This window comes from Leopardus geoffroyi, chromosome E3, assembly GCF_018350155.1.
Source record: "Leopardus geoffroyi isolate Oge1 chromosome E3, O.geoffroyi_Oge1_pat1.0, whole genome shotgun sequence".
NCBI lineage: Eukaryota > Metazoa > Chordata > Mammalia > Carnivora > Felidae > Leopardus > Leopardus geoffroyi.
Genome location: NC_059340.1, coordinates 33185736 through 33208445, shown reverse-complemented (window position 1 = coordinate 33208445; position 22710 = coordinate 33185736). Strand labels below are relative to the sequence as shown.

The following is a 22710-nucleotide window of genomic DNA, read 5'->3' as shown; positions in this document are numbered from 1 at the left end:
GGCATTAGCGAGCGGATCGCTAACCAAGTGTGGGGCCTTCCAGCACGGGGTCCCAGAAGAAGCATGTTATTTCTTCCGGGAAACAGATTCCGTTGCAGGCAAAGGGGGGGTGGTGGAAATTGTCCTGTGGCGAACTGTCAGATATCAATGGCTCGCTGTAAACACTGCCCAGGATTATCTTGCCGGGAAATGAAATGGCGCCCCCGCCACTCAAAACGGCAGCCTTCTCCGCTAGATGGTTGGCACGGTTGGGAACATTCGAGTCTGTTGTTCTGGGCAGTTTGCTTCCAAACTTTATTTGTCATGTACAGTTTCAGATTATATAAAATATAGGAAATAGACTACTTTAAAGACACATTAAGTAGAAAGGATCTAACTACCTTAAAGTCCCATTTTGTCCCCAAGCCAAGATTCAAATTCAGCCCCTAAGCCTTTCTGTAACACTGCCCCCCAAAACCACTGTCCCTCAATACACAGAACTGTCTAACCTACTGTATAGTAAGTAGCCTTTCAACTATAAGCAAGTCAATCTCTCGTCCAGGCAGACTTTAAAGGAAGCCACAACTCCTATCTTCCAGTTACTGTGCTGAGTGCGTCTACGTATAGGCTCGGGGGCAGGTCTTCCTTAGCGGCAAGTACAGAGCGTCCTAGGATTTGAGTTCTGTTGAAGAACGAATGCACCCAGGCACACAACTACAGCAGAGAGTATGTGGGGGGCGGCGTCGGGGCGGGGGAAGGCCCCCAACTTTCCTGCGTTCATCAACGAACACATACATCCACTCCGACCAACAAATCAATCCTCCAAACTCATCTGAACAGAGACCCAAAGGAATTTTAATGCAAATAACAAAACAAGTTAATCTGTCTCCATCCATAGCCCCTCCACGAAAGAATTACAGTACTTTATAAAAATGTCCTAAAATGCGCAAACTACACTCCCTTCAAATACAGTTGTTACGAGTCATGTGTTTGGTCCTAGTCGTTGCTTCCTGGATGTCTCAGCTAAGTTTCTTCATTGGGGTTGTCCTTGAATCACTGACCCTAAGTGCCGAGTGAGGGCTGGTTCTGTCTAGGGCGAAGAAGGTTGGGCATTTTCTTCCTCCTGCTACCACCTTACTTTTCCGATGCACGTCACACATCACACCACGCGGGGGAGGAAGCACCTCTCATGTTTCACAAAACCGGGGCATCACAGATGGATGTGGACACCAAACGTGCTCCACAGGAGGGGTGACCAGCCAGGAAAATCCACGGGGTCATTTCAGACACTCATGTACCCCTCAAATTTGGGGAGGGAAACTCACACCCTGCCTGGGGAGCCGGCTTTCCAGATTTGGGGCTCTAAGACTTTTGTTTGTTTCCACTGTGGCTGCTAGAAAATTCTAGAAAAGCCCCCTGGGTAGAAAGCCCCGGGGCACGCAGACCCACCTTCCTCCTTGAGGCTCATGTAGCATCTTGCAAACCCCGGGAGGTATGGCCCACACTCTCACAATGGGTTTTCCATGGAAGCAAGAGGTGACAGTTTTTCCCCGTGTCTGTCCCTTTGTCGCTGTGCTGGTGGCCTCTCCACGAGGAGGGAGTTCCTACCTCAAATGACTTTGCTCGCCCTGTGTTTTGAGAGCCCCACACAGTGCCCGGCACGTAGTAAGCATTTAGTGCGCTGTTGAAAATGAACGAAGAAACGAGTGAGTGGGTGGAGAGAAAAGCCCATCCTGCACTGGCATCCGTGGTGGCCCTAAGACCACGTCTGGGCATCTTCCCAGCTCCACGGGAACCAGGCTATGACAAGTCATCGCTCCACTTAGCAGAAGGTCAAAGTGCCAGCACGGAGACACGGCAGATGGGTCCCACACGGGGCCCCAGGCCCATGTCCCCGGCGGCATGCCCAAAATCCAAGAGGGTACAGACCGTGAGGGGCGAAGAACTTCTTACGGGAGGCACTTCCCGGGGTCACCTGCCACTCACCGTGCTTTCACCCCAGAGACAAACTCCCCACGGCCCTATTCTGCAGGAGAGCCTCGGAAGCACCTGGCAGGCTGGTCCCCCGGACCCTACCAAAGCACGTTCCCCAGGCGGCACCGTGCACACCGACGTTTGGGAGCCACGGCAATCCGGAAGCTGGTCACGGCTGCCTTTGCAGGCGGGACCCTGGGACCCTCCACAAAAGTGTCCTTGGGGTGTAACGAGACACCAGCGCCCGACAAAGGCACTCTGTGTGGCAGACCAGAGTGACATTTCTGCCGATTTAAGTGCCTCCGGGAGCATTTGAAAATAGGCAGGCATACAGCAGGCTCCCCCCTACCCAAGGGCCTCTCTCTCTTGAACCGGGGTTGTGTTCTCTGCGGCCTTCGTCATAGTTCGTGATTAGTTTTCCTAAGTAGTTTTTAATCTGCCTCTTCCAGTGGACGCTGAGCCCCTGAGAAGACTGTCCCCACTCGGCGGGCCCTGGGCCTGACATGTACCAAGCATTCCATGATTTATGCTGCTGAATGAATGAACGGCGGGTGGGCCCGCTGAGGCTCTAGAAATGGGGGTTAGCGGAGGCTGGCCGGCCTCGGAAGGCAGGACAGGCTTTCCTACTTACAGGAGGAAGAAGGCAGCACCTTTAGGCCATCGGGCTGTCTGGACACTGGCTTGGGCACAGTTGGGACGATGACTCACATGTGAGCTGCTGTGGAAGAGACAAGAGCTAACAGAGGCCGGTGGCGGCCAGCACCTCACCACAAGATCTGTACGTCTCGTGACGAGGCGGCTATGCTCACCCGGCCCTGGGGCTGTGGTCCTCGGCTTCAACACGAGGAGCTTGTTAGGAATGCAGGTTGCCAGGCCCTGTCCCTGAAGACACTGATTCTGTAGGTCCGGGGAGGGGCCCCGGCAGTCTGCACCTTACTAGGTTGCCGGGGGTCACACGCTGAGATTCTCCGCCTTAGGGTGAGCCTCAGCCCGACCCCCCTTAAAGTTCACCTTCCCTAAGGCAAGCACCTGACATCGTCAGCAAACGTGGGTGGAACTTTCTGGACCCAGCCCCTCACAGGACCATTGGGCTCTGGTCTGGATACAGACAGAACAGCAGGGAATACACATCTGTTTCTCGCATAGAACTTGGCTAAACATCTGAGGAGACTCGATCCCTCACCCGGACCCCCCCCTCACCCCACCTCCAACACCAGCACAGACAGAATGGGGAGGGGAGGCCGAGGGGAGGGGGGTGCTCGGCGAGGCTCCAGCCTGGGGGGGAGGACGTCCCCCGAGACCTGGCGTTCTTGGTCTCTCGTCACATCACATCACAGCACATCGCCACGGTCTAGAAACATCCCACTGAACATGTTTGGATTTGAGCATGGCTGGATTTTTGGCTTTGTCGTCTCGCGACTTTTGGACGGGCAGGAGTTCTGGGTTCCGGCCTTCATCGTCTATGCTCTCTCTGATCTCAAGAATGCAAAAACTCTTCTCTCTCTCTCTCTCTCTCTCTTTTTTTTTTTTTTTGGCTTTTAAAGGAAACGATATGTTTGCTAGAAAAACCACACGCACACACACAATTGATTATATACAAAACGGTTATCTGAATGTGGATTCTGTACTGCAGTAAACGCCACGTAGCTCTGGGTGTCCTATTTGCGCTTCCTCAATATCAGGTACATGAGGCCGCTGATGAAGGTGAAAGCAAAGGCCACCCACGCCAGGATGAAGGAGTAGCCATATCTGCCGTCCGCGGTCAGCGAATACAGTTGCGCGTTGTTCTTGTGGATGTCTTCACGCCGGTCGGTGTAAATGGAAGCTGCTATCATAACGCACAGGCCTGTCCAAAGAAAGCAAATAAACAGATCACGGACCACTGACACGGCGCGCACCAGCCCCCCGCGGGGACCGCGGCTGGAGAAGACGACGCACGTAAGCTTCGATGACTGGGGAGTAGTTACTTTTGGTCTTTTGGAAAGATCACAGCTGATGTTTTGCGACAGAATATTGTCGCCTACCCCGTGAACGTTTGACTTCGCACTTGTTGCTAGCCGGACCCGATTTTGTTCGGGCGGCCATCGGCACGGCCCGGAGGGTGAGTCAGAACCCGTGTAAGCCGGGCGTCAGCCAGACAGCGAAGAGTTTAGGGTTCGTATGCCACTTACGATCTCTGTCGCAACTACTCAGCTTGGCCGCGGGAGCGTGGATGCAGCCACACTGTGCAAGTGAGTGGCCGGGGCTACGTTCCAGTAGAACGTTATTTAAAAAAATTTTTTTTAACGTTTATTTATTTTTGAGACAGGGAGAGACAGAGTATGAACGGGGGAGGGTCAGAGAGAGGGAGACACAGAATCCGAAACAGGCTCCACGCTGCCAGCACAGAGCCCGACGTGGGGCTCGAACTCACGGACCGCGAGATCGTGACCTGAGCCGAAGTCGGCCGCTCAACCGACTGAGCCACCCAGGCGCCCCTCGAATGTTATTTATAAAAACAGGCAGCGAGGGGCGCCTGGGTGGCTCAGTCGGCTGGGTGGCCGACTTCGGCTCAGGTCACGATCTCGCTGCTCGTGAGTTCGAGCCCCGCGTCGGGCTCTGTGCTGACAGCTCAGAGCCTGGAGTCTGTTTCAGATTCTGGGTCTCCCTCTCTCTCTGCCTCTCCCCCCGCTCACACGCTCTCTCTTTCTCTCTCAAAAATGAATGAGCATTTAAAAAAGATTAAAAAAGAAAAAAACAGGCAGTGAGCCAGATTTGGCCCGTGGACCACCGTTTGCCAACCATCTCTCCCTCCCCTCCCCCACCCAGCAGTCCTGTTCCTGTTTACTTGCTATACTTTATGGATCATATGTGCCCCAGTTCTGGCCACAGAAAAAGCCTTCAGTGAAAAATAGCACTCCCTGCAAAGAGGCAGATAGGGAGGAGAACGTGTCTTCTGTTGCTGTACTCTCCCCTGTTACTGCTTTAGATATTGTGAGGTTAGGATGAGTGTCTGGAGCTGCAGCAGCCTTTTGGGGGCCATGAGGAAGTCATCACTGACACTCTGAAGATGAAAAGCATCAAAGAACCGAGTGGAAGCTCTTGATGCTGCTGAGCTGCCAGGCCAACGATGGCTCCTTCCACCTTCAAGCTCTTTGTCACATAAAAAAAGTAAAGGTCTTTGTGGCTGAAGCCCTTGTTTATTGGATTTCTCTCTTATGAAGCCAAAAGCCATCCTGACCGAATCACCAGCACACACAGACATTAGTGGCATCTTCCCTGGGGGAACCTTTGCCTCTCCCCTCGGTATCAAGACAGCACGTTCTAGACGCCAACTCCTACTTTTCCTACAGATCCCAGCTCAGACTTCATGTCCTGGGGACGCCTGCCCTGACCCTCCAACTAAATCCCAGACTCTGACGTATAGAAGGCTCCTCCGCAGCGTGGCGGCCGGCTTCTCCTTTCTAAGACCTCACCTGCCGCCGCTCCTGGCTCCTCGTCACGGTGCAGTAGGGAGGGGAGCTCCCGGGAGGGGAGCGCTTTATTCCAGGAAGCCCGTCGCTCTACTTACACGACATAAGCTGGATGATGGAGGTTAACACGAACCTCTCTCCCTGCTTGAGGCGAAAGAGCTGGAGCACGAAGATCAGGAAGGCGATGCAGCAGAGAATGGTGGACAGGATCATGGTGGCCTGGACCGCCTGCACCGTGGAATAATCTGCGGGGAGGGGGCGAGAGAGCGTGACCGAGGACCGCAGACCCCGGGGCCACAGTGACAGTGACAGCTCCCGAGTGAGGACGACAGGAGGTAAACGGACATTTGCACACTACGAGCACAAGGGCGGCCAGGTGTCCTCCCAGCATCCCCTCCCCCTCAGTGTCCATCTGTGCACTGGAGCACATGATCCCCGACGTCCTCATCTGGAAAACGGAGCAAGAACCACCTGTTGTGTTTTTCCCCTTGGTCTGGGTATTGCCCCGAGATGCACGCCTCGTGGTTGGGGAATTTGTGTTTGAAGGACAAACCCTCAGGTTCCAACCTGGCAGGTTCTGGTTCGAGAGGTCAGGATGCACGGGCCAGGATTACAGGCCTCCAGAGGGATTCTTGGGGACGTGGGGCTCACGGGCCCAAGGGACCTTCAGAAAGTGCTCTGAGAACTGACTACTGAATACCCCCTCACTATAAGGGAATCAGCCTTATGACCGCTACTTAGGAGAAGAGAAAGGGAGGGTTCTCGGATCAGCCTTGGAGAGCCAGGCTCGGCAGAAGGAAGTCCCAGCAGAGAGAAGAGCTGGGCTTGGATGGAGGGCATCGCACGGAAGGACACAGCGGGAGCTGCGCGCTGCCAGTGTAGACAAGGGGTCAAGGGCACAGGCTGGAGCCACCTGCGTGGTTCCCAGCTTCCCCCCCCCCCGCCCCCCGCCTTCAGGCAGGGCAAGCAGAAGGAATCCATCCATGTAAGGATTTTAGGGGGCGCTGCAAGCAAGAGTCCCGCATAAGGGCTGAACGTCATCACCAGGACGCAGCTAACACGGGTGAGGGGACGGTGGCCAAAGTTGCACGGGAAAACCTAACAACAAACCTTCTTCTTTTTCCCCAATTTTGCCTGAAACTGACTGGAGGAAAGCATAATTTGTAAGTACTTTTTTTTTTTTTTTTTTTTTTAAGTTTATTTCCTTCGAGAGAAAGAACAAGTTGGGGAAGGGCAGAGAGAGAAGGAGACAGAGGAACCCAAGCAAGCTCCATGCCGATGGCAAAGAGCCCGTGGCCGGGCTTGAACCCATAAACTGTGAGATCAGGGCCTGAGCTGAAGTCGGATGCTTAACTGACGGAGCCACCCGGGCGCCCCAACTTGGAAGTATCTAATGAAATGCTTAGAGCAGTGGCTCACGGTCCCTCCAGGCTGTACATCAGGAGTGCCATCCACAGAGCACCCAGGCCCTCACCCCATTCCTCGCGGTGAGGAAAGAAGCCCGCCCCCCGCCCCCCGCCCGCGAATACACACTGTACGGGTCCATTTGTATCAAGTCCCAACAGGCAGAGGGAACTCTAGTGACACAAGTCAGAAGTGGTTGCCCTCGGGACGGGGCTGGCGGGAAACGAGTGGAAAGGGGCCCAAGGGAACTTTCTAGGGTGATGGGAAAGTTCTCTCTCTTGCACGGGCGTATATAGCATTGGGAAAACTCTTTGAACTGAGCCCTTAAGAAGTATGCAGTTTCTGATTCGTAAATTACAGCTCCATGAAGCATAAAAATCCAGGGGGCACCTGGGTGGCTCAGTTGGTTGAGCGTCTGACTTCGGCTCAGGTCACGATCTCACGGTTCGGGGTGAACCAGGGATGGTGCCATTTGGGGCTGCTGTGGGCTGACTATGCCTCCTCCAAACTCCTCTATTGAAATCCTAACCCCCGATGGGATGGCGTTCGGACGTGGGACCTCTAGGAGGGAATCGGGCCGTGAGGGCAGAGCCCTCGTGAGCAGGATGCCCTCCTGAAGACATCCGGCAGCTTGCTGGGCTCTGGGCTCTCTGCCCTCCGCCTTGTGAGGACAGGGGAGAAGGTGGCTGTGCCCAAACCGGGAAAAGTGGCCTGACACCTCGCGAGAAACAGAAGCTCTGATGGGCCAAGAACCGGGGCGGCAGAGGGGGAGCGGCTTAGCTGGTTTCTGCACACCCCTCCTGTTTCTGGCCTGCACGGAGCACTGGGCCAGCCCCTTCCAAGTACCCCGAGAGCGCAGGAGGGGGTATGAAAGCAGCGAACAGGGGAGCCCTCCGTCTGAGCGTTCCTTTCTCGCTCGGTGTTTCTGTATCAGCTTCGCACTCACCCTTATAGCTGGCATCGATTTCTGTACAATTTGTGTTGTTGACGCACACTCTCCAGACGTCTGCAAAAAACTCTTCTCCTACCCACCAGGCCTGGAACACAAAGCAGAAACACAGGGGAGGGCGGTCGGTTAATCACGAAAGCATTGACTTCTACCCAGGTGCGAGGCACAACGGGAAATAAATATTCGGGACGGGACCAGTGCTTCTCAGTCTGCAGGGTGCATGTGGGGCCCCTGGGAATCGGGTTAAAATGCAGATTCTGGGGGCGCCTGAGTGACTCAGTGGGTTGAGTGTCTGACTTCGGCTCAGGTCATGATCTCACGGTTCGTGGGTTCCAGCCCCACGTCGGGCTCCGTGCTGACAGCTCAGAGCCTGGCACCTGCTTCGGATTCTGGGTCTCCCTCTCTCTGTGTCTCACACTCTGTCTCTCTCGAAAAAATAAGTAAACATTTAAAAAAAATTAGAAAACTGCAGATTCTGATTTGAGAGGTCTGGGGTGGGGCTGGGATTCTGCATGTCCGACAGGTTCCCAAGCGAGGTCCGGGCTGTTGGGCTGCTTTTCAGCAGTGAATGAGGCTCATGTGGCAATCACAAGAGCTCATAGTGGCAAATCCACACGAACTATAGGTGCGACTTCAGGGGGCAGCCAGAAAGGCTGAAATGCAGGGGCAAAGGCTGTTGTGGAGGAGACGGGCAGGCCAAATTCTGCTTTCGGTCCAAATGCTTTCTTCCTCTCTGTGCCTTCTACAGCTCCCCGCCCCCACTGGGCCCTTCTTCTGTCTTCTATCCATCCAAAGACTGGAATCCCCCCTCTCCTATCTGTCCAGTCATCAAACGTTCACCGAGCTCCCATGTGCCAGCTACATACCAAGAGTAATTCCTAACTCATAATGAACACCGTGACTTACCAACTGGCCAAAAAAAGCCTGTCCGTGTCTTCTTGGTAAGTGCCAGGGCACTACAAATACCCACGGTGCCCCAAAGGACTAGCTGGTGCTGTGGCTGAGGGCTCTTGTGCCCCTCATGTCTGTCTATCCCTCTCATGACGTCTGCGACCCTTTCAAGATCTCAAAGGGGAAGTTGCAAAGCACAGAGAAAGGGGATTCTAAAAGAACACTCGCTACCATTTATGTCACAGAGGCCCAAACCCTTTAAGCCACAGCATCACTGTGATCTCTGCCCTGGCCCCGCAGAGCAACTCCTCGAGACCCTTCTGGAACCCAGACTGATCACTGCAATCACCTCCCTTCCAGGATCCAGGGTCAGGAAGGGCTCCAATCCCGGTCCCGCCACTGACTGCAGGTGAGCTGAGCACAGGTGTCCAACTGCCCGGAGGCCCAGCTCCCTCATCATAAAACCGTGTCAGAAGAGGACCCGTCTCGTAGGCTTGAGGTGAGGACCAAATGGGTAGGTGCATGTATAAGGGCCTAGCGCAGGACCTGGCCAGGGTGAGCGCTAAGGGGCAGGCGGTGTGATAATCTAGGTTCCTATATGATGATCAATCAACAGGAGTCCTCGATGTCGGCAGCATCGGTGGCCACGCGGAAGGCGCACCCGTGGCTTGCTGAGCTGTGTTTCTGACTCTAAATGCTTCTGAGTTTGAAACGATCAGGATTGAAGCCAGGCCCGTGGGGCTAAGTGTGGGCCAGGAGGACCTCTGGTACCAAGCTTCATTTCCTGCTAGGAGACCTATTAGTCTTTACCGATGGGTGGTTTCTCAAATGCATCCCTGCTATACGGCCGCAGGCTGGATATGAAAGTAAGAGTTCAATGTTTCCGGGAGCACGGGCAGCAGGAAAGTTCCAAGCATGAGCCCTGCCAGGGAAGGCATAACTGGGGGGTCTAGCAACAGGGTTCCTGACGTGTAAGGTGTTAAAGGCAGGAGGGGCAGAAATCACCTGGGATGGGTCACCTGGGGGGTCTAGGGCAGTGGGCCTCCACTGAGGGTGGTTTTGCCCGCCTGGGGACACTTGGCAATGTCCGAGGACGTTTTTGGTTGTCACAAAATAGCATCTAGTGGGTGGAGACCAAAGATACTGCTAAGTACCCTACATGACACAGGACGGCCCCACAGCAAAGAATGGTCCGGCCCCGGAATGGCACAGTGTGGAGGTTAAGAAATTTACCCAGAGGAGGGATGAATTCAAGTGAATTCAAGGAAAGAGCTTCCTACATCCAAGGCATCACACCAGGCATGTGGGGGGATCAGGGACAACAAGATCCAGGGGCCTGTGCACCCAGACCTAACCATGAGATGCTCTGAACCTCCACACTTGGCCGAGTCCCGAGGCCTGAGCTGAGAGGGGCATGTCTCACGGGGGAGGACAAGCCCGTATCCTAATCGCCTTGGGCAAGTTCTCAATCCTGCGTCTACAGACTGTAGGATCTGGGGGCTCTGGGACGGTCGGAAAGAAAGGGAACTTACATTGTCAATGGTGGCGATGAACAGCAACGCTGCAGAGGTGATGTGGAAGACGATGATGAAAGCCAGGAGCACCAACATTTTCACAGGGCACGGTGGGGCGAGGGATTGCGTTTAAAGTCCAGAGAAAGAGAGGGAGATGCTAAAGGGGGCGAGAGAGAGAGAGAAATACATGTGTCAGTGGCAGAGCAAAATTAAGCAAAAAATAGGCAGTTTTTAGTGGGGGTGTTAGCAAATCAAAAACAGCTCTTCTCAGGGTGCCTGGCTGGCTCACTAGGTTAAGTGTCTGCCTTCGGCTCAGGTCGTGATCTCGTGGTTTGTGAGTTTGAGCCCTGCGTCGGGCTCTGTGCTGACCGCTCAGAGCCCAGAGCCTGCTTCGGATTCTGTGTCTCCCTCTCTCTCTGCCCCTCCCCTGCCTGTGCTCTCTCTCTCTCTCTCTCTCAAGAATAAATAAACATTAAAAAGTTAAAAAAAAAAAAAAACCAAACCCAGCTCTTCTCTCATCTTTCCTTCCCTGTATAGGCTTAAGTCTGGCATGAGGAGCTGCTCCGTGTTGCATCCAAATGCCAAATATCCCTTGTGGAGGAAGTCGGGTGAGGACCGATTAAAATCGCTAATTCAGAAAAGCGCGCACCTCTTCAAAGCAGCACACTATGGGCGCCGGGGCAGGAACGAGCGGCTCTATGTGTGCCAAAATGCTGTTCCCTGATCCCCCACCCACCAGGCAATGGTGGCAATGCCCTGGGAGGCTCACAGCTCCCAGGAAGCTGGAGGTCTGAGTATTCATGATCACAGCAATGGTGCTTAACAGAGCCAAAGTGATCCCAACGCGAACACATTTCCTAACGATCTGACCATTTATAAAATTAATCCCCACTCAAACACCCCTCCTCCTAACATCCATCCCTATGTGAACATCTAACCACAAAATGGAAACAGGGTGGATGGTAGACAGCTGCGACGGATTCGTTTTCCTCTGGGCCTGACAGGACTACATTTCCCAGCCTCCCCTGCAGTTAGGTTGGAGCTTTATGACTAACTCTGGCCAATGGGCTGTAAGCAACCCTGGTGCGCATTTCCGGGCTGAAGAGGCGGTGTGCGTCCTCCCACATCCCTCCCCCATGAAGTGGCCGGGATGGTGCAGGCACCGCTCCTTGAAGCCTCACGCTCTGGACAGACACTGTGATTGACGAAGGAGCCCTTGGATGTTAAACCACTGAGATCTCAGGCTAAACTTTCTACTCTGGCTGGACAGTCTGCATACTCCGCCATAGGAAGCGACAGCAAAGTGAAATCGGAACTCTTGCCGAAGAGCTAGGGTTGTAGCAAGTGGATAACAGTGATGCTGGAGAGCTGCTCAAAAGCACCAAAAGCATTCGCACCAGGGGGCTTGTCTCTTCTGACCATGCTCTCTCACTCACGGGACTCATCATTCCCTCATGGGGGGCAGAGGCTCGTGGGCTCACACGGGGGGACTCCCCAAGACCTAGGACTCCCTAACAATGAGCCAGGAGCCGCGGCTCCAGAGTTGGGTCTGCGCGGTCCCCGCGGCGATTGTGCGCATCATCGCTCGGGAAGAATCCGTGAACCAGCTCAGAAATTCTTCCAATTCTTGTTAAAAGGACAAATACTCCTTTGTTTACGCCTGCATCATTTTGAGCTGCCATCGTAGGCTGCCTCCAAACAGATGTGTTTCTGACCCTTACCAAAAAGCCAACCTAATCAGGCAGGGCCATAAATGCCAGGGGATAATGGACTTAATATATTATCCAGTTCAGATGACACAAAAGCATATGGACACATAACTAAAACTTTCCAGAAGAGGGGAGAAAGGCTCTAACTCTGGTTTCTCCGAAGCGTGGAATTCAAATGCTATAGGGGCATGGTTTGGGTTGATACGTTCATTGAGAGGGCATTAAATAACACTGAACCACGAAGTAAGAAAGTCCCCACTCCAATCCTTCTGAGTCCACCAAGGAAAAAGAGCCAGTTTGGTGTTAGCCTGTCTCAAACACTTGCCATTTTTTAAATAAAAACAATAAGCAGAACTTTGGGTAGATCAGAGAGTGTAGCCAGAATTCAAGAATTTAAAAGGTTCTTTTCATAAGTAACACTACTTACAGTAGTAAAATGAAATATCCTTTTAAAACAAATTTGAAGTTTTTTAAAAAAAAGTTTATTTTGAGAGAGAGGGAGAGAGAGAGAGAGAGAGAAGCAGAGAGGGAGAGAGAGAGAACCTCAAGCAGGCTCCGCACCATCAGCATGGAGCCTGAGGCAGGGTTTTATCCCATGGGCTGTGAGATGGTGACCTGAGCCCATCCCCAGAGTCAGAAGCTTAACTGACTGAGCCACCCAGGCGCCCCAAAACAAATCTGAAGTTTCAAAAGTGAATCACGTAAGAAAAATATTATGTAAATAAAAGGATGGGAGGTCTTCAGTGTTAGCAAAAAGCCTGAGGGTGGTTCCAGGACGCCTAATGTCTGGAAGGCACTGCTTTAACACTTGGGAGTGAGTTCGGTTGGAATTCCAGACATTATGAAGGAGCTCCCGCAGAGAAGACGCTAAGTTTTTACAAAATGTCTTGAGTCCAGTGTAAGACAAAGATCTAGCGGCAAACAAGGGTGGCTACAGATTGGTTTGAACTGTTAGGTGTCCAGGAAAATTAGGGAATAGAGAAGTAAATGCAACCTTAGTGCTCCCCCACGATGATGTCTGGATCTCCCATAAAAGCAAAATGGGACAAAAAGAACTTGTGGACCTGACACACGGCAAGTGACCTCACCACAGGCTTTGGAAGCAACCATTCGTAAGTAGGAGAGATCCCAGGAACCTTTAAAGAAGGGCCCTTCACTCCTGCACCTTTACGTCAAGGCTCCCTTTACCACTATCTCTGAGGCCAGGCTCCTACTTCCTCTCCTTCAGGGAACCCCTCTTCCCATTTTCCTCTGTGTCCTTCCAGAAATAGTTACGTGGGAACACTTATTCCACACTGTTCTGGTTTCCGTGTGGAGGGAGTTGCACCTGGGTGACACTTCCGGCCTCCTGCTCCGCCCCTCACCTGCTCTTCCGCTCCTGATTGGAGGGGGCATCCAGCGCCCACCTTCCGGATTGGTGGAGCTCAGGGCGCGCTGCGCGGTGCTTTGCTCTTCTGCACACCTCCTCCCTACCCAGGGGAGCGGGAGTGTCTGCTCCCCTCGAGCCCCACTTTCCCTTCACCGAGAGGGGAGCTGGGTGTGGAGTCGGGAGTCCATTCTCCAGCCTAGTTTCCCCACCACTAATCATTCTCATGGGGCGCGCAGGATTCCACCTCGTCGTTGGCATGGCCGCCTGGTGTTGGGCTGTGTGGCTGAAGCCAGTGTGCTCAACCGGTTCCCTGCTGATGGCCATTCAGGTCCTTTCCGGACGCCCTGCTATTTCACGCCGGACTGCCCAGGGATATCCTTACACTTATTTCCTTTTCTTTTTAATATTTTATTTTTAAGCGATCTCTACACCCGGCGTGGGGCTCGCACTCACAACCCTGAGATGCAGGGGTGCAGTCTCCACCAACGGAGCCAGCCGGGCGCCCCCTTACGCTGCTCTCCGCGGAGTCCTAGAAGTGGGGGTGCTGCGTCAAAGGGTACGTGCAGGTAGTGGATTTTACTGCTAATTTTTTTTGCTCAGTTGACCATACTGGACCCTTAGTGCTGTGCCATACTCCATCTTCAAAGTTGACCTACTGGACCCACAGCTGTGCAGAGTCCCGTGTGGGCGCAGAAGCCTCGATGCCACGTCTTTGACTTATTACCACCCTTAGTTCCCCGGGGAGTGTAATGCTGGCCAGCACAGACCAGCCTCTGGCATCCCCTGGGCCCTCCCTTCCCAGCGGTGCTCTCCTCGTGACACGCACCCATCTTTCACCCCAGCACGCGGTCTCCGTGCACCCTCTCTGGAGATACTGAAGGACAGACAAACCCCCTGGGGCCGGGGGCTGCGTGAAGGCCAGCCCACCAAACCCAAGGTGGCACCGAATTTATCCCTGCCATTCACAGAGATTTATTTTCCCTCCAAAAAATGCCCTACTGAAGGCCGATGCCTCTTGCTTTCCCTATTCTTGCGGCCTTCAGTGCTCGACCGGGCTGGCCTGGTCTCATTTTTCTGGAGGAGAGTTCCCTGGAGGACACCCTCCTTTCCACCCTCAGCTGGCTCTCCCTCGCATTGTCTAGGTCTCAATTCCCACAGCCCATCCTCAGAGAAGCTCCCAGATCACCCTATGAGCACCTACGCCCCCTCTGGTACTGTCTATCCTGTCCCCCGGTTCATTTTCTTCCGAGGGCTTTCACAGCCTCAGGGTACCTCATTTTGTTCACTTGTTTATTATCTATCTATCTATCATCTATCTGTTTATGGCTGTGCCCGGTGCAGGGAAAGCTATCTGCTATCATTTGTAGTTCTAACAATGCGTAACTATGAATGTTCTCAGAAAACTCAAAGCCCTGATCACCCAGAGGCAGGAACCGAGGCCAGGAACGGAGGCCACGGCTTGTTCCGATCCCACAGGGAAGCAGGAGCAAGGTCAGGTCTGGAGGGTGTCCTGGCCCCCACTCCAGGTGCCCTTGTGAGCTCCGTGGGAGACCCCTGGGAGGACGGGGGACAGGTTTCCAATGTCCACAAGCATTTTCCAGTAGCCTCTGCCACGTGCCAGCATGGCTTTCACCAGGCAGGAGGGCAGGCCACGGCGTACTTCCCTTTGGCGGATTCTCCAGCCACTGAGCGGGACGCTCCGAAAGGTGGGAGGCTGTACGGGTGAGCTTTTCAAGTCCCAGTCTAGAAACCAAAGTCTTAGCACTTGCAGAACTTCTCAAAAAATATGTTTTGATCTATATAATACAGGTGATGACAAGGAAAAAACACACACACACACAAAAGATAATAGGATCAAAGGCGTGTGATGAAAAACCACAGCCTCTGCCCTGCCCTGCTCCCGGTCTCCGGAAGCAATCACTTTTAACCCCTTCAGCTGTGTTTTTCCCCAGGGTTCCATGTTTCCATACGCACTTCTTTTTTTTTTTTTTTTTTTTAATTTTTTTTTTCAACGTTTATTTATTTTTGGGACAGAGAGAGACAGAGCATGAACGGGGGAGGGGCAGAGAGAGAGGGAGACCCAGAATCGGAAACAGGCTCCAGGCTCTGAGCCATCAGCCCAGAGCCCGACGCGGGGCTCGAACTCACGGACCGCGAGATCGTGACCTGGCTGAAGTCGGACGCTTAACCGACTGCGCCACCCAGGCGCCCCTCCATACGCACTTCTATTTCCTGATTCACCTACTGTATTTGTTTTTTGGGATTTTTTAAAGATTTTAGTTTTTAAGTAATCTCTGCACCCAACCTGGGGGCTTGAACTCACCGGCCCCGAGATAAGAGTCTCGGGCTCCACGGACCGAGTCAAGCCAGGAGCCTCCCCGCCTGATTCATCTACTGTAAACATCGGCTTCCTGCCCAGGGGAGAGTCTCTTTACCACCGTCGCCCCCCACCTGCCCACTCTCTCCGTCTCCATACAGTCTTGCCATACGCCAATCATCGACCTTGACCTTTTGACCACGTAGCTGTTGTCAACTACAGAGCCAAACAGTGTGCTTTGATGGCATTTTTTTTCCCTTGAAGAACCCTTCTTTTCCTTGGCGTTACTAGTTGCCTCTTCCAGCCCTCGGGGGCTCTGTCTGTTGTCTTTAGTTCTCGCCAAATGTTTACCATTCCGAGTCTTCTATTGCAGAACACTGTTACAGTTACGAGCCCGTGGTGAGACGTCCCTCGTGGGGTATTCGACCCAGCCAGGCCCTCTCTCCCAGCCCCGGCCTCCTCTGCCCTCTGCCAGCTGCTGTTGCCACATGACAAGAAAGACGGGCATTCTTCAGGGAGGACTAGCGAACTTGCCCCTGACCGCGACAGCGCACAGGAATGCACGCGTGCCCCCAAGACAGGGAGGAGGCCCAGCAGGTCCCCGGGGAGAGGGTGCGCCGAGGGGTCACCCACGTGATTCTTCATGATTAAAGGTCGAGCTGCAGTTTACACGGCGTGTCTTGTGTCGGACCTTCATGTCAGCCCTGTGAAGCCGGCAGGGCAAGGTATCATTATCCCCACTTTACAGATGAAAGACTGAGGCTCACAAAGGCTGCAGGTGATTTGCCAAAGTTGGGCAGAGCTGGGACTCCAACCCCCTATTTTCCACCTTGGGCTCCAGGACATTTTCTGCTGCCCTCCTCCCCGCTCACGTGGTTAGGGCCTAATGGAAATCACACGGCAGCCTAGTTAACATCAGGTGACAGGGCTCAGGAAGCGTCAAGCCATCCCTGCATCCTTGACCTTTGGTGGGACTTCCTTCAATCTTTGCAGCAGGCAGGAGGGATCTGGGGAGGCAGCATGTCTCTGCACAGGCCCATTAGCTACGGCTGGGATAGGACGGGGCTTATGAGAGAGGGTCTGATTAAGAAATACGTTCTAGGGGCGCGTGGGTGGCTCAGTCAGTTCAGCGTCTGACTCTTGATTTCAGCTCAGGTCACAAACCCAAGGTCATGGGATCGAGCTCCACCTTGGGCTCAGCACTGACAGTGTGGAGCCTGCTTGGGATTCTCTCTCCCTGTCTCTCTGCTCCTCCCCTGTGTGCTTGCTCTCTCTCTCTCTCTCTCTCTCTCTCTCAAAATAAATAAATAAAACTTAAAAAAAAAAAAACAGTAATACACTTTAGGGGCGCCTGGATGGCTCAATTGGTTAAGCGTCCGACTTCGGCTCAGGTCATGATCTCGCCATTCCTCAGTTCCAGCCCTGGGTGGGGCTCTGTGGCGACAGCTTGGAGCCTGGAGCCTGCTTTGGATTCTAGGTCTCCGTCCTCTCTGCCCCTCCCCCACTCATGCTCTGTCCCTCTCTCTCCCAAAAATAAACATAAAAAAAAAAAAAGTGTTTCTGGCATTTTTGATCCTATTGGCTCACTCACTGGCCCCACTGAATCGAACGCTGTCTTTATTGATCTACTTGGAGACTGGTCTGGATTTTGGATAAGGCTTCTCGTTGATCACTAAAAACACTCACCCAGACACTACACGGACTCAGTCCTGTTTTCAAAATGTATCCCAATGCACCCCCTTTCCACCCAGAAACTCGGGTGGGTCCCACAGACACTCTACAGCCTTGACTTTGGTGCACGGTAGGAACCACGCGAAAGCATCTCCAGATTGACGGCCTAAATGCTCTCTGTGCTATAAAATACCCACCAAAATAATCACATAAAATAACAGACAACCCAGGGTATTAGAACTGCAGAGTCAAAAGAATTATTTGCAAGAGAAAGAATCAGTAACCGGGGTAGGAAGAGCAGCAAATGGCTTTCGGGGGTGCCAGCATCCTCCAGGCGTCAGAACCAGAGCCGGTGCGGGGGAGGGGGCGGGCTATGGAGATTCCGGGCACACAAAGGAGGAGGACTGGCGGCTCAGGGAGTTTGAAGTTCTGATGGCGGACGGGATGAGGGACGGCGCTCCCAGAAATGCCCAGCCAGACCTCAGACAACAAACAGGACACACCAAGGACTGGTAGCTCCTCACTGGCTCTTTAGTAGAGATGCTGTCCTGCTTTTGCCTTGGTCGGATGTTTGCTTGAAGTGTGTGTGTGTGTGTGTGTGTGTGTGTGTGTGTGTGTTCACGCACTGCACGTCTAACCCTGGGTGGGGACAAAGTCCTGCTGGTGACTCACCGGCCCTCCCTCTGCCAGAAGCACCATTTGGCTTGCCGCTGATGCTGGGACATCACCACAAGGCCTTACAGGTGAAAAGAAGGTTAAGGTCCCTCCTCTCCTCCCCTTCCTAGAGAGACACACCCACTCCCCACCCCTGCGGCCCCTAAAAGGAAGCGGCTTTGGCATGGGCTCCCTTACGTGCTGGGGAGCAAGAGAGAGAGCCTGCCAGCTTCCCGCGGGGACAGGGCGCGCTGCTGAGACGACCACTCAGCCCACCCCCGGAGTCCTTCCTACAATTTAAACCAAGGCCGGTTCTCAGCCTGAGTTGGCGCCGTTCCAGGAACTGTGGGCAGGAGGTCAGCCCTGAGGTGTGGAGCTTTTCAAAACAGACCTGGGCTGCTTGGCGTCTGGAGGTCCGGGGCGGTGGGCTGGGGAGGGGGGGGGGGGTTCCCTCGGCCCCGAAGTGTTCCACCCACAGCCCAGGCTGGACAGGCCCAGGACGCTCTGGGCACTGAACCCCGGGGGACGCTGTGCCGTCACAGGGGCTCCGAGGCCCGCGCCGGAGCTGGCGGGCCGGCTGGCTGGAGCCCAGGCCCCTCCCAGCACCCGCGGCACTCGGAGGGGACGGTGGCTTTGGCCGCCGTTTGCAGGAAGGCAGAGGTCAGCTCGGCCTCCCGCCCTGGTATCTGGACGCCAGCCACACTGGAATATCCAGGCGTCCGAGATGCCCTGACGCTGGCAGAAGCCCCTTTGCCCTGGGCGGCCCGGCTTTGCTCTCTCCGCGGCTGGGGCCTCCGGGCACGGAGCCAGCCCTGGGCTTGGGGCAGACACGGCCACACACGGGACACAGGGATTCGGCGGTGCTCCAGGGCAGAAGCCGCCGAGGACGATCCTGCCTGCACAGGCCTGAGTCTCTCAGTCTGACGTCAACAATGGTGGCAGGCGACATTCGGTGCCTACCGTGTGCTAGGCACTGTTCTGGGCTCTCACTCATTCGTCACAAAACACCATGACGTAGGTGCTACAATTAGCCTCCTTTTAGAGGCGAAGGAAAGGCTCAGAGAAGTGAAGCGACGTCCCCAGGGTCACACAGCCAGTAAAGGCTGGGTCTGGGACTTGAACCCAGGCAACCCAGCACTAGCGAAACTACAACGTTGCCCACCCTAAATCTGAATTTCCTTTTCCTTTTGTCAGGGAGGTGACAGCCCCGTCACACGGATGGGCAAGGGCTAGGATCCCCTTTGCTGGCTAGAAGTCAAAATGAGAGGATTTGTTCATACCATCAAATTAGCAGATAGCAGAAGCAGGCTCAGAGTCTAGCCTACTGCTCACTGCTTTGATTTACTTGTTTTTTAAAATAATTGTTTTAATCTTTATTTATTTTCCAGAGAGAGACAGAGCAAAAGAAGGGGAAGGGGCAGAGAGAGAGGGAGACACAGAATCTCAAACAGGCTCCAGGCTCTGAGCTCTCAGGACAGAGCCTGACATGGGACTCGAACTCCGACACTTAACTGACTGAGCCACCCAGGCGTCCCCTGCTCCTGAGTAAATGGGCATTTACTGAGCGCCCCCCATAAACCAGGCCCTGGTGATACACAAATGAGTAAGGCAGGAAGTGAGGAAGACTGTTTTTTTTTTTACTTTTTTTTTAATGTTTATTTTTTGAAAGAGAGACAGAGACAGAGCATGAGCAGGGGAGGGGCAGAGAGAGGGAGACACAGAATCCGAAGCAGGCTCCAGGTTCCGAGCTGTCAGCACAGAGCCCGACGCAGGGCTCGAACTTGCGAACCGCGAGATCATGACCTGAGTCCAAGTCGGACGCTTAAGGGACTGAGCCACCCAGGCGCCCCTTAAGGAGGAAAGTACCAAGATCTGCCTCTGGAAGTCAGAGGGTGGGTCAGAAGCAGGCCAAGGGCTGACACCTTTGGGATAGATCCCTGGTGGGGAACAAGGGTCTGGACCGAGGCAGCAACAGGCCAGTGAGCACCAGCTGAGGCTGGAGGCACCAGCGAGAACTTGTCAGAAGCAGAGTCACCAGGCCTGGCACCGGCTGAGGGGTTGGGGGCCCCCAGCTTGAGCATGCTGATGCACGCGGGTCAGAGCGGGAGGAGCACGTTTGTAGGGCGAGGGCAACGGCCCAGCACGTTTAGCCAAGTCTGGGAATGATGTGGACACGTGGCCGGGCGGTGGGAACACGGGTGGGACCTTCACTCAGGAGAGAACAGGAGCACCAAGCAGAACCCGCCGGTGTGGTGGGTGGGCAGGTGGGACACGGAGCCCACGTGGAGAAAGCACTGGGCCAGGAGAGGGGACGGAGGAGGAGGGGGCGGTGAGCACAGGGTGGGGAGAAAACCAAGAGCGGACGGTGGGACCCAGAAACAGAGGCTGAGAGACGAGACCTTAGAAAAGAAGGCGTCAGGGCGCCTGGGTGGCTCAGTCGGTTAAACGTCCGACTTCAGCTCAGGTCATGATCTCGCGGTTCATGGGTTCGAGCCCCGCGTCGGGCTCTGTGCTGACGGTTCAGAGCCTGGAGCCTGCTTCGGATTCTCTGTCTCCCTCTCTCTCTGCCCCTTCCCTGCTCACGCTCTCGCTCTCTCTCAAAAATAAAATAGACGTTGGGGCGCCTGGGTGGCTCAGTCGGTTAAGCGTCCGACTTCGGCTCAGGTCATGATCTCACAGTCCGTGAGTTCGAGCCCCGCGTCAGGCTCTGTGCTGGCAGCTCAGAGCCCGGAGCCTGTTTCAGATTCTGTGTCTCCCTCTCTCTCTGCCCCTCCCCCATTCATGCTCTGTCTCTCTCTGTCTCAAAAATAAATAAACATTAAAAAAAAAAAAATTAAAAAAAAAAAATAAAATAGACGTTAAAAAAAAGAAGAGACAGGCAAACTTGCTGGGGACAATCTTAGTGACGTACGTTACAGCCCTTCTTTATCCTTCTCCCACGGCACCTGCCGCGGCCTGATGCCACAATGCACCTGTTTACCTGGACGTTCTCACTCTCCTCCGTGACGGCGTCAGGGACCCTCTGTGTGGTGCGGACGGCCCTCCCAGCACTTAGAACAGTGCCTGCTTTGTCGATGGTGCTCAGTAACGGAGGGAATGACTGAACGAGACAGAGTTCAAGGAGCTGAACAGCTAAGAAAAAGAAACGGACCTAGACTTTTCTTTTCAAGTTTGCTAACAGAAGGAAGAAGAAATATTTATCAAGGGCCTGGAGCCCCTTCCCAAAGATAAAACCCCGGGCCTAGATGGCTTCCCTCGTGAATTCTGCCAAACACCCAAGAAAGGATAACACCGACCGAATGAAACCAAAGAAGAGGGAACCCGCCCCCCCCACCTCCGACATCCCCCCCCCACACACACACACACACTCATCCTTGGAGGCCTGAATTACCCCGATTCCAAAACCAGGCAAGACATCACAAGAATATAAAAAGGCAGACCAACATCCCTCATGTTCAGAAGCACACACGATTTTAACAAAATTTTTGCAACTCGTCTCCTCCCTTTAAGAGGTGGAATCTATTTCCCCACCCACTGAACCCTGGCTGCCCCCTGTGATTTCTTCTATCAAGAAAAGGCAGTGGAAGGGACGCAGTGCCAGTGCGGAGCGGGGGCCTCCCGAGACCTCACGCACTTCCTCTCTCTCTCTCTGCTCAGCTACCACATGAACAAGCTGGAGGGCAGGAGACTGCACGGGGCAGAGATCAGCCTTTCCGGCAAAGACCACGCTCGACCAGCCAGCCCCCAGCTGACCACAGACCCAAGAGAGAGCCCAGCTGAGCCGAGCCCAGCCCACACCACCCACCTGCAGAATCACGAACTAAACCCGGTACAACCTTGGATTGCGAGGCACGTGTTCGGCGAGTGTTCCGCAAGACAAGCAAACGTTTCTAATAAATTTCAACTTGATAAACGAGCCAACGTTCCCGAAATTCGCCTTGGTACGCGAGCGCTTTGGACGACAAGCACGTTTCCGCAACGATCTGCGCTCATGAAGCGAGGTTTCCCCGTAAACAGTTTCCGTTTTATGCCACTACGTTTCAGAGTGGTTTGTTACACAGCAGAAGCTAACTGCTACAGTGGAAACACTGCTTTATCAGATTCGGTCCTCAAGGGGCAGAGGCAATGTCTCGCTCATCATATCCCCAGAGCTCAAGGTTGCGCGGCAATTATTTGCTGAACGTCTGCTGGCTCGGGCAGCTTTCGCAGAAGACCTAGTAACTGTCATCCTGCCCATGACTGCTGCCTGAGCCCCTCAATTAAAGATCTCACCGCCGGCTGCTGGCATCCAAGGAGCTCCTTGGCATTATGCCAGCCAGCAGACCCACACCCCAGCCCAGAGAGGGCTGCTGGTGTCCCTGCAGGCGTTCAGCATGTCAGCGTGGCAGGGAGGTGGAACCGGATTAGGCAGCCGGGGCCGAAGCCGGCGTCAGATTCGGGGCGTCACCCCATCCTCACAGCCATTAGGCTGGGGACTGTTTTTGCCTTCACAGAACACTCTGTACTAGTGACTTTCAAGTAATCCCCGGGAGATCGGAGGCATTCACGTTAACAGCCCGTCACCTTTCCTAAGCGACAAGAGCTGGCATTTCTGTATACGTATTGTGCCGCCAAGTCAGGGACCAGGAATCACTTCCTACAACGTAGCCTGGCCGAGGAGCCCCCAGGCCAGGAAAGCCGGGCCCGCACCTCCAGGGGAGTTAACACGGGGAGGTGGACGGAGGGGAGAAGATGAACAGGAGGTAATGGGGGCAAAATATGCAAGAAAACAGCGCCAGGCTGACTGGACTGGAGCCTAGCAGTGTAACCCCTCTGTGCCTCAGTTTC

At 54.2% G+C, this 22710-nt stretch overlaps 1 protein-coding gene across 1 annotated transcript in view; it reads right to left on the bottom strand.

The window, feature by feature from the left end:
* Nucleotides 1-812: 812 nt before the first annotated feature.
* Nucleotides 813-22710, bottom strand: part of EMP2 (epithelial membrane protein 2) — a 33469-nt gene continuing 11571 nt past the window's right edge. The window contains exons 2-5 of the mRNA XM_045462429.1: nucleotides 10182-10320; nucleotides 7756-7846; nucleotides 5504-5650; nucleotides 813-3799 (exon numbers count right to left, since the gene is read on the bottom strand). Coding sequence (XP_045318385.1) covers nucleotides 3612-3799; nucleotides 5504-5650; nucleotides 7756-7846; nucleotides 10182-10259 — 504 coding nt within the window. The 5' untranslated portion in view covers nucleotides 10260-10320 and the 3' untranslated portion in view covers nucleotides 813-3611. The remainder of the gene's footprint in view (nucleotides 3800-5503; nucleotides 5651-7755; nucleotides 7847-10181; nucleotides 10321-22710) is intronic.